General features: G+C 41.6%; 1 protein-coding gene across 1 annotated transcript in view; it reads right to left on the bottom strand.

Annotated features, from left to right (window-relative positions):
• CD99 (CD99 molecule) overlaps positions 1 to 11686 on the bottom strand; it is a 96564-nt gene extending 84878 nt beyond the window's left edge. Inside the window, exon 1 of the mRNA XM_009889461.1 lies at positions 11569 to 11686. Coding sequence (XP_009887763.1) covers positions 11569 to 11686 — 118 coding nt within the window. The remainder of the gene's footprint in view (positions 1 to 11568) is intronic.
• Between the last annotated feature and the right edge of the window lie 451 nt (positions 11687 to 12137).

Raw genomic sequence — 12137 nt, 5'->3', positions numbered from 1 at the left:
ACATTGGTATGCAGGCGGTGGCTGCGCCGCCAGGCAGACCGAAAAAGGTGAGCCCAGGGGACGGGGGAAAAAAGCCAACGCTTTATCAGTCTGGGGGCAAACCGGGGAAGTAACGGAAAATGAGGGGGAAGATGCCGGTGGGCACCAGCAGGCATCCTTCGGGGAGAGGATGCGAAGCGGGATGAGTTTTCCCCCTCCCAGGGGCAGGTTGGTGGAAGGAGGGGAGGGAGATGAGAGAAAAATGTGCATGGGAAGTTGTGGATGGCAGCGGTCCTTGTCAGATCTGACCGACACCGCATTTCCTACATGCTGCTCTCTGCAAAAGGGTTAAGGCTCAAGGGTTAAACACATGCCCCAGCCTGGCGATGTCAGAAAATGTTGATTAAAAAAGTACGCAATTGGTGAACATGTATGTGCCGAGTGCGCTGGGACGCTACAGGGGACGTATCCTGCCCAGCCGTTTTCCCACCTGAAAGAATTTGTCATTTGGCTATTTCTGCTCTTATCGTTTGGTTGTGTTGGGTACCGTGTGCTAAAGGGGAGAGACAGCAACACATTGTGTTTGAAGTGAAAAAGACCTACTGAAAGAAAACTGGTCCTCAACACTCGCGCTGTCAATGGTTCTGTCCTTGACAGACAAGCTCTCAGCAAACTCCAGCTGCGTGCGTTATCCCTGGCAGGGATGTATTCGGGCTCCGCAGGGTGCGGGGGTGTGTACACGTCGGGGAATAAGAGAAAGATCAAAATTCGGTTTTAAAGAGGGAGGGGGGAACGGGGATGTATCCAAGTGTAAAGTGTAATCGTGTGATTGAGGATGATTTGACATTGAGTGTTGGTGACCGAAAGCTCACCTTTGCAACAGGGGTCTGTGATTGGAAGGAAACTGTTCGGAAGTCAATTCTCTTGCCATTTTGGGTTGTGCTTCTGTTCAGGTTGTATTTCGAAGGGCTTTTGACCTGACTAGTTGATCAAACATGACATTACCGTTAACGCACCCTACTAATGTGATTATAGCAGCAGTGACATCAATGTTTCCTTGCCCTGCAACTACAGTAGCAATGCATTTGTTTACTTCCCTGGTGCACACTCTGAAATGTCTGTTACTCAACAGCTCTGAACAGCAAGGGAAGAAGGGAGGAGGAGGGGGAAGCTCTTAAAGGCATTAAAAAATGGCCATAGCTCTTTTTTCCTTACGCGTTTAATTATGCAGAAATAAAAAACCAAATAACCTCTGAGTCCTCTTCTTTCTTTCTTTTCTTTTTTTTTTTTTCAGTTTCACCAGTCAGTAAACTTGTTTTTACCTAAGTGGCAAAAACCTCCTCACACTTCTACGTGTCAGGTTGTGTCACATGTTCCCTTCCGAATTAACAGCAGCGCGCATCTTCTGCCCCTCTCCCAGCTGGCAGGAGCTAGTGGGCGATACGGTTAGAGACACTTTGCCGTTTAGTGTTAATTATTTCACATTAAAACAGTATTTCGAACTGTTAGTTATAGAACTGGACGGAACATGGCAAATTAAAATGCTTTTCATGAAGTTTTAAATGTTGACAGATTTGTGTGCATGTGATTAAATGCCTGAAATGTTGGTATGACCAAACATATTTTATAGTACCCGTCACAAGTAATGTTAATCAGCTTAATATTTGCAGAAATTATGAAATAGTCTATTCAGTTATTGTCTGACCATTAGTGTTTCCAGCTGGCTCATTATTATTTTAAGCATATCGTTTCTAGGAGACAAGATGTAGAAAATACTTTTTTTCTAACAGCTTTTATTCTAAATAAGGTTAATATATATGTGTTTATATATAAATATGTATATATGCATTTGTATAAACACTAAGGGGTATTTTTCAGCCTAGCACAACTGAAAAATAAGTGGAGCAATGATTAGCAGTATTGTATTTGATTTATAGTTGAAGTCACAGATTTGTTGGCTCTGGATCGATACTGTGTGTGTTCATTATTGTGTATTAACAAATGCAAAATCCTAAAAATATGAAACCTGCCTATTCCTGTTGCATATAAGAAAATGAATTCCTGGCCTTGCTGAGGTCAGTGTGGAATTTTGCAGTTGGTTTTCACAGAGTCAGAAAAATATTGACAGTGAATTTGAAACTTGATGTTACTGAAGTTGAGAGAACTATTAAAACAGTCAACAAGGGCAAATTGGTTACAGTGGAGTGCCTACAAACCTTATTTTTATATTTATTTACTTGCTTGCTCAGAAGTTTGGTGACTATTTTATTTCTATTTAGTTTTATTAGGTACTCTTGCCCCAATTCAACAGTTTTCACCAGCTTGCTCTCTCCTAATGTATTGTAGTGTTTCAGAGGTGAAATGTGAAATATCATCTGCGACTGCAACAAGGAGTACAATAGCATCAGGTAGATATAGATCACCTGTATGTACTTTTTGCTGTAAGGTGGGTTGGAACTTCGTAAGTAGTGTCTTTGTTCAAGGTAAAGGCAGTTTGTTGTCATGTACCTGCTTGAGCCAAGAGAAATCTTTACCATATTGCAAAAATTGGTAATGTCACAGGCTGAAAGCGTGTTGTTAGTCCAAAAGCAATTTAATAGGCTATTCAAGCATCGTGTAAAAGGGTATTTCAACACTTTGCCTTTTTGTGTGAAAAAAGACTGTGAAGAAGATACCACTGCTTCATCAGCAGAAGTGTAATGAATTTTATGGATTAATTCCTGCTGCAAGGCAGCATGCAATAGTGTGGTCCCAGGAACCCTCTCACATCTGACTTAGACATACCGTATGTTTCTGGATAGATCATTCTTTACTTAATCCCTATCCAGGCAAATTCCTTGAAGGTTTATTAAATATTTGCTGGAAGCAGCATGTAAGAGTAACTGGACAATGCGTATCGCAGGTTTGCTTATTGTCTAGGTCCTTCCCCATGAAATGGATTGATAAGGGTCAGTGTCTTCATGGTATGCCCTGTGTGCATCCTACACCATTTCCCTAAAACAATCTTACAATGAGCACTGAAGATCATTCCAGCATAGGAGGGGCTCTGCCGAGACAAAAGGTTAACCGAGGTCCAAAGACGTCCAGAGCTGCATCCTCGCCATGTCCTTGTGTCACACGAGTGCTCAGCTGTACTTTTTGCTCTCCAGGTGAGTGTGTAGGAGAGTAACCTTCAGGCAGGACACGTAGGTCTGCCCTACGTGGCTCCAGCCCCCTGTAGCGGAGGGATCAACGTAGGAGCGGTTTTCAACTGTCTGTTTTACGCAAGAGGTCAGACACGATGATTTCATGGTGGTTCCTCGGGGCCTTAAAATCTGCGACCCTTTGATGATTGGTAACGTGACGAGCACTCGGTATCATTTATATGTTTATAAACAACTTGGAGTTGGGATTGTGGGGATTAATTACAAGATTTATGCCATGATTATAACACTTGAAACTGGCAGGGCCCTTTAAGCGGCAAATTTTGGGGCAGCATTAGGGAATACAGCGTCACTGTAACAAGTGTGTTAAACCAGCAGCATGAGCCCGCCGTATCGTTTCTTCTTTCTTTGCTGGAATAATGATCTTGCATTGGTAATGTTCATACGAATTCTGGTGGTGATGAAATGGAGTTAAAAAGAACAGGAGTGTTTGCCCTTCACCGAAAGAGCGGGCTCCGCGTGCACATCGGGTACATATGTACCGTTTTTGGCACTGGCCTGGCGTGCACCCTCCCTCCTGCGCCGCACCGCTTCAGGGCTGGAATCGGGCATCGAAACGTACGGAAAAGTTCCACTGCCTTTTCTCAACGGATGACTTTTTCCCCAGTTTTGCTTCGACGCATGAGTGTTTCCTCCTTTTCTTCCTAAAGCGGTGATCTTCCGAACGGTGACTATTTTAGTGCATAACACGGTTTGTAGACAAACTGCACGAATTGATTTTCCTGAAGTGGGCTGACAAAATGATGAGTGTATTGGAAAGCAGCACACACTTGCTTATTTGTTGTTCTGCATTAAGCCAGGGCTTTCAAGTAAATATCCTTTAAAATAGCCTTTTTTTTTTTTATTATTTTAACGTGCTGCTTTTAATATGCGTCTCTAGTATGGTTCATACAGTTGCACAGCAGCATCTGCTCTTGTTAGAGGCACTCTGAGAGCTTTCAGAATTTTACCCAAATGAGAAAATTTGAGCTTCAGCTTGGAGGGGCTCATAACACTGGCTGCTGCTGAGAATTACATCCTTATTTTGAATGTTTTGATGTACTACTTTGGAATACTAAAGATTCTTACTGGCGTTTTCACGAGTCACCATTAGATTAAATCATATGTAGAGGATACCAGTAAGGTGACATTCAGAGTTTCTTTGTAGAACATATTATCAATGTGGATTATGGCTGAGAAAAAGATGTGGAAAAAAATTGATTGTGACCGATTAAGAAAGAGAAAGGAATGGCAAAAGAAAGAAGCAAAAATGTTACATCAAGATGGAAGAAGAGACACTCCAGAGTATCCAGATTTTAAAAAGTGGAACTAATATGGAGTAAAATGCTAAACTCACAGGACAAAAACGGCCACTTTCCTTTACAGAAAGTGTATATACACGTGTGTGTGTATGTGCACATACGTATGTACAATCTATGTGATTGTACAATCTATTGATTCTCTATGAGCTGAGAATCTTTACATGGATGATTTTATTCCTTTATCCTTGAAACCTGGCTCTGTTATTGCCCAATATGCATTTACTTTAAAACCAGATAGTGTTGCAGATGCTTTCTTGAGGATTTTGTGATCAAACATGAGTGATATTGTACACTGAAATTATAAATGAATCATGCTTACAAAGGCAATACTAACACTCTGTTCACTTGAAAAAAAAAAATCACTTCAGGTTTTATGGGCCAAAAGAAATACATTAATAACAGATGGATTTTATGTCTTGTTTTTTTTTCACTGACCTCAAAGAGACAAAGCCCTCAGGTACTAGGGAAAAAGCCTATTAGGTAATTAACCTAATATGACCAAGAAATACGTGTGAGAAAAGAGCATCTCAGAGAGAAGACAGCAAAATTGTAATATTTTGGCTAAAAGCAGTAATAGCCAACACCTTCTTACAAAAGTACGAATCTTTTGTGGAACACATCTTTTGTACTTACGTCTTTAAGTGCAAAGGAGGAAAGAAACCCCCTGAAGTTATGAGTGCTAAAACTTATGCACAGTGAAACCCGTTACATGATAATGATGCTTTTTGGGTATTACGGTGTTTTCTATAAAGCCTGCCCGAGAGGATGTTTGGGTTTGTGTGGAACAGGGGAATGTATATACAAAGGGCTGGGAAAAAAATTAATGTATGAAGAGCCTCTTCCATATTTATTGCATATTGGGGTAAACCTGAGCACATGAAGAAAATTTTATTTGCTATTCAGTATCCATTTCAGTGGTGGGTTGCATGCGCTGTGAACTCTATTAAATTAATACACAAAAAACTGATCATGATGCCTACAGAAAAAATTAAACAGGGTGTTCATTAAGTTGTGGTCTTCATGCAAAATATGTATGACATAGCTCATTTGCAGGACATGTTTCTTACATAGCTCTTCAATTAATGTACCTCTGAACATACTATCATCACCACCCTTGTGAAACGTATATATGGGTTTAAAACTACGTTTATAGTCAATCTCCATTCTAATGACTTGTTTTTATTTTCTACTGTAATACCATTCTGACACGCTTAATGGGGACTATAACTAAGTGGGAGTTTAATGAAGTCTTGGTATCGGTGAAGATAAAAGGAAGACACTGTGAGCACACAGAAAGACACCCGTCGGTATATGTTTCTAGTGACTGACATAGCATAATTGAACTGTAATGTGAGTTAAGAGCTAAGGAATATGCATTTATTCATTGATGCAATGAAGCAGAGAGGTGGAACGTTACTGCACCTGTCAACCTCTGCCCTCAGGCCACTGCAGCCTGAGCATTTACCTCAGCTTGAGGATTCTGGCACAAAAGAGTGTAGAATTTGCAGGAGTCTGAGCACTGCCAATCTGCAAAGTGAGACGAAGTAGAACCTTCATAATGCATCTTTACAAGGACATATGAGAGTATTCCCTGTAAATTCCTACGAGTTCTGTTAAACCCTGCTAGGGAACAGACTTGTGACCTCGGGAAGCAAGTAGCAATAATGATGATAACAATTAATGATACAAAGATCTGAATAGATATTTTCTTCCGAGGCTCTTAGGGTACTGCCTGGAGTGTTCTAGATCTGCCATCCACATTTTACATATGAAGACAACAAGCTATGGGGGGATCCAGTGACTTTTCAAAGCCACCTAGCAGTTAAATGACAATGATTGTCTGCAACACTTGCTTTTCCTCTGCCTCTCAACCTGTAGAAGGTTGACAGAGTGCACTCTTCCCGTGTTGGCAGGTGATGCCAAATTGGGGTACCAGTCAGTAGACCCAAGGGCAGAGCTGCTGTTCAGGGAGAGCTAGGCAGGCTGAAAGAATGGGGTAACATGAATGTCATGAAACTTGGCAAAGTGATATGTCAGGTCCTGCACCATGGTGGGAAGAGCCTCTGCAACACCACCAGCTGGGGCTGGGTGGGCTGGGGAGCAGCTCTGTGGAAGAAGCCCCAGGGTGGTGGTGGACAGTGAGCTGAATGTGAGCCAGTGGTGTGCTCTGGAGGCAAAGTAAGCCAACAGCTTCTGGGGCTGTATGAACAGAAACATAGCCCATGGATTGAGAGAAGGGATTATCCTCCTCTGTACAGCACTTGTTAGACCATATCTAGATACTATGTTTGGTTTTGGTCCCCTCAGCACAGGGCAGACATGGACAAACTAGAGGGGGCTCAACAGAGGGGGCAGTAGGGGCTGGAGCATTTGCCCTGCGAGGAGCAACTAGGGAAGCTGTGATGGGTCAGCCTGGAGAAGGGATGGCTACTACCTAATGGTACCACTGTCTGGAGTGTCTAGAAGAGGTGACTGAAGTATTGGAGCTGGGCTTTTCACAGTGGCACATTGGGAGAGGACAAGAGACAATGGTCATAAATGGAAGCAAGGCAGGTTTGGACTGGGTGGAAGGAGAACCTTTTTCCCTATGAGTGCAGTCAGATGGGTTTGCCCAGAGAAGTTGTGTAGTCTCCATCCTTTTTTCAAGACCCCGTGAGCAACGTGGTCTGACCTCAAAGCTGGCCCTGCTTTGAGCAGTAGAGTGGACTACAGACCTGCTGAGGTCCCTTCCCACTTCAGTTATCCTAGGATGGCATTATCTTGTGAACCATGTACTCTTGGGAGTCTTTTACTGGAATAAGCATTGGCTTGCTTGTTGTAACACACTCTGTCCCTTAACTCTTAGATGTGCTAGGCAGGTAAACCAAAAAGATGGAGGTGCAGAACTGGGACTGGGTCAGAGTGGGGATCTCTTTGCAGTAGCCCTGGCCTTCCTTACATTTTACACCTACAGCTCCTACACAACACTTCTGGGTATGGCGTGGGCAGGAGCTGAAGTGGTACACGGCAGTGCATCACTAGAGCAGAACGACCACTGTGCTGGTATGTGTGTGGAGAATGAAGCCATCACAGATAACAGTAGCCTGAAGGTTGAAGACAAAAATCACAATGTACTTATAGCCTGTTTAATTCTTACACCTCTGTGGGGACTCTAGCGCATTTCTAGGAACTGGAAATTAATTCAGTTACATCGCTCTGACTATAATGTAATCATGCTGGGCATACTCTCGTGCAGTATAATATTTTCCATAATCTTGTCCAATTTTTATCTTACTTTGTGTTTGTCTTCAGCTGTACAAAGATGATACATTAACTATAGTGTCCATACAGGTAGTTGGTACAGAAGGATTTTCAGGTACTGCCTGACTTGAACGTGAACTGCTTTGAAGAGAAAAACAGTCCCGTGGGAACTGCACACTTCAGCATCCAACCTGCCATCTCATGCCTAGGCCATTCACAGTTTATATTTAGGTGGAGGACAGAATAAGAACTGGAGATAAAGGTATTTAATGCAAAAAGCCATGGTACTTTTTTTTTCCCCCAGGTAGAAAAAGCCTTTTCCTCAGTTCTTGGAGTTGTGCCGTGACACCTGCCCGACATACTGGATGGTGGGTGGGCGCTGGTGAGAGCAGGGAAGTTCCACAAGGAACTAGCGGACCTGCTTTCTTCTGACATATCCGTGTACACCCAAGTTTATTGCAAAATTACAAGACTAGGCAATCAAGACTAATTATTTTCAGTGCAAATCCAAAATAAATGAGAGCTGCCGTGTATCTGTTGTCAGAGGTTCAAAGTTTGGTTCTCTCATGTTAGTCCATGGACTCGCTGCCACCCCCCTTATTAAACTCATGGAAAGCCACATTTGTATACCTCAGTTGATTTTTTTACTTGAAGATGTGTCAAATCATGATGAAAAACATTTTGAGCCTAGAAAAAAAACCACACAACCCACCAACAAACAGACTGTTACATATTTGAATGCATAAACTGCTATTTTGGAGATTTCTGAAGTGACTTTAATTTTTTCTCTCATGTGGGCTTCCAAGCCTGGAGAGGTTTTAAAATTAAAGGTGGAAGAGAAGAGAAAACTTACTTTTTAGATGAGTTTATGAAAGCTCTCTTAGTTCTAAAACTAAATAATGTATGAAGCAGCAAGATCCTGTATTGTGTATTAAATTCATATGACAGTTCCCTTTTTAAAATTTTACAGAGTACTCAGGTGAATGAACTGGATACAAACAGTATTATCTAATGTATTTATTCAAGACCTTCTATGAGCTTAGGAATTAAATGTGTGACTACTCCTGTCCCAGGAACAAGACATTGAGACCAAATTCACTTAACTTGAGTCCATGTGTTGGAGGTGCTGTGGATTCCAGGGATAAACGCGTGACAGCATTCTGAACTAGTATTACCCTTTTAATCAGCCAAAGGTTTCTTCTCTTAATTCTGGCTTTACTAATAAGGTCAGCTGGAAGGTAGAGCACAACAGAGGAGGTGGGAACAGGCTTGGAAGACACTGCAGCCACTATTGTGAGTCATTCTCTTTTAATCACGTAGGCAAAATCCTATGGGCATGTGGGATGATACATAAAGGAAGGCGAAATTTTGCTCGCTGTGGAGGAGCTGTTCATTTGTTACAAACATTCAGCTGACTTCAGTGGAGCGGTGCCAATATCTAACAGCGAAGGCTTTGGTTCTGAGAATACATGTCTGCATTAATAAATGGTTGAAGTCCTTCTTCAGGCTGCAGATGGTAGCAGCCAAGTAAGTGATGTAGCTAGGATGATGTCCAGCCACCTTTGTCACTCTTCAGCCCATGCAGCCAAGTGCCCTTTTTTTTTTTAAACTGATTTGGCGGTGATTGATGTGACACACAGACCTTAAAACTTATAATGTTTATTAATAACGTGCAATGTGTGTTCTATATAAAATGCTGCTAAATTAAAAGGCAAACTGTGGCCTCATGAGAGAAACATGTTCACGGTGTATGATGGAAAAATATAGCTATGTAGTGCATGCCTTTGGTTCAGTAGATTTCATGAAAGAAAGGTAAGCATGAGTGAAAGAATCGGCGCTCCAAAGAACTTCTGTACGTACCAAAAAGGAGTCGTTCCTGGATAAACTCATGGGTATGCTACTGCTATTTTTATGAATGTCAGCTGGGCAAACTAAACTTCTTACACACAGTTTGGTCCTCTAGATGATTACAGAAATCAAGTGGTTCTTGTGATAACTGTTAAAATAACTAAAAGCCTCTTGAGATGCAGGAAGGAGAGGGCTAACTGGAAGACAGCATCCTGGGTGGGGTGTACTGGTGGTAGCTGTGCTTTGGGGAGTAAGAAAAGTTTTGCAGGACAAATGGCTGAAACAAGAAATTAGCGTATACCATAGCATGGATGGATGGATGGATGGATGGATGGATGGATGGATGGATGGATGGCAGATCCTTTGGGAAGTTGCAAACCCCAGGTAAGTGTGGGAATGCCAGGCCTTGTGATGTATTTCTCACATGGAGACACTTTGAAAACGGAGGGGTCTACCCTGGCAGGGGCCATCCAGTGTCTGGCAAGGAGAGGAGATGCAGAGCCAGACGGTGACTCCATGACATGCTGCACTGTGACAGTCACCCTTTGTTGCAAGATGGCAAACAAGCTCAAATGCACAGTACTAAATTTATCGTGATGTGCCTTAACAACTCAATGTTGTGACCCAGGGTGGGCATGTATCAATGTGTTTAATGAATATTTTAATAAATAACATCTAATGAATATTTTAATAAATAACATCTTCAGCCATGTAGTAAGATGTATTTCCTAATTTGCCATTTTTAAGGTAGCTGTTGCCTGGCTTAAGCCTGTGAATAACCTGTGTGTTACATTCCTGCAATGCCTGCACTGGTGCTGTAACTTTATTTCTCTTTGAGCTGCATTTTTAGGAGTAGAACAGATGCTTGAACTGTGAAATCCATTTATTTTTCTCTTAATATTTCAGTTATATAAAATGTTGTAAGAGTGTAGGTGTTGCTCTCATAATCAGCTGGATGTTGTCTACTGCTTGATTTCAGTTCTGACACAGTATCTTCACGCTTATTTATCCTCATGTACAGCCCAACTGCCACCCAGCAGCCTCATCCCCCTCCCACCAGAGCTTTTCTGCTGGAAACCTGTGCTGGATTTCCCTTTCAACACATAGGCAATGTTTTTTGTGGTCAGGGAGGGGACAGGCTAAAAAATGCCAAATTATCATCACCTTTGAGCGTAATGAGAGAAGAATAAGCTCTTCCAGTGCAGAAAGTAACTACATTTTTCCATCTCTTGCTGTAATAGCAGCAGATGGCATTTGCGGCCCAGAATACGCTGTCCTTTGAATAATGATCCTTGCTGAGGAAAGCTTGATTTTGTTTTTTCACGTGTAAAAAGTTGATTTTTTTTAATTTAAAAGCACAAGTAAATCTTATTCTTTACCTGCGTGTGCTGTTTTTTTACCAATCTTAATGATTCCATTTTTAAAACATTCTCTGTGATATCTATTACCCAGGGCAGTGGTGGAGTCCCCATCCCTGGAGGTATTTAAGGGTCGTGTAGATATAGTGCTCAGGGACGTGGTTTAGTGGTGGGCTTGTCAGTGTTAGGTTAATGATTGGACTAGATGATCTTACAGGTCTTTTCCAATCCAGGAGATTCTGTGATTCTGTTATTGTTTGCACCAAAAGGAGTTGTTATCATGAGTTTAAAGAGATGTTACGCATGTGCACGTATGTACATATGCAAACATATTTATTACCAATGAGCATGTAATGATGCTTGGAGTAAAAATGGCCACTTCTCATTTGTCCTTTTTCCACCAAACAGACCTTGATTTCCCTGTTTTGCTTAGTTTTGGGTCACAGTTTATTACACGGGCTGGGTCAGTGCCCCAGAAGTGAAGGGTGAGACCGCTTGGTTTGCAAAAGCAGTTCCTGGAATTCCTGACAATCTGAAGTTTATATGGCTTTCCATGGCATTTGTATCAGCTTTTAGGGCAGACAGGAGCGAGAATGAAAATGAACTCTGTCACAAATTTAAAGGCACTTCTGAGTTAACTTTCTGGATGGACTTTATCTTTGGCCACAATGGTGGTCCGTCCATGCCTGTCTTCTTTCCTAGGCAACACCTTTGGGTAGGGGATTCTCTGTTTCAAGAGCATCCTCAGCTTCGGCATGTTCAGGGAAATGCCCTTCTATGAGTCCTGAAGTGCCGTGGGCATCCCGTGGTCTTATACCTGCCAACGCTCAGATATGGAAAGTCTCTTGATTTTCACTTGACCTGGACATGCTCAGCTCTTACTTTTTTTTTTGATAGTGATTTGTATATATATCTTTATCTAAATTTTAAAATTCAATATAAAACAGAAACGATAAAATCCTTTTATATCATTTTATATTAAAAATCAGTCTAAATACGTATCTATCCAGAAACATAAATCAAGAAATGAGGAACTATCTAAAGAAAGGAGAAAGGAAGAGTTAATTAATTTAGATTGTTTATTAGGTACATCACTGAAATACCACATTGCTTTATCTAGTTAAGGAAAAAATGAGTAAATAAAAGTAAAGAATAAACAATATTTCTTCCATTAAGAAAGCTGCTGCTCTCTGTATCAGAGAGTTTAC

Source organism: Charadrius vociferus, unplaced genomic scaffold (genome assembly GCF_000708025.1).
Source record: "Charadrius vociferus isolate BGI_N301 unplaced genomic scaffold, ASM70802v2 scaffold26, whole genome shotgun sequence".
Classification (NCBI taxonomy): domain Eukaryota; kingdom Metazoa; phylum Chordata; class Aves; order Charadriiformes; family Charadriidae; genus Charadrius; species Charadrius vociferus.
The sequence above is the reverse complement of the archived record's forward strand: the minus strand, read 5'-3'. Positions and strand labels throughout refer to the sequence as shown.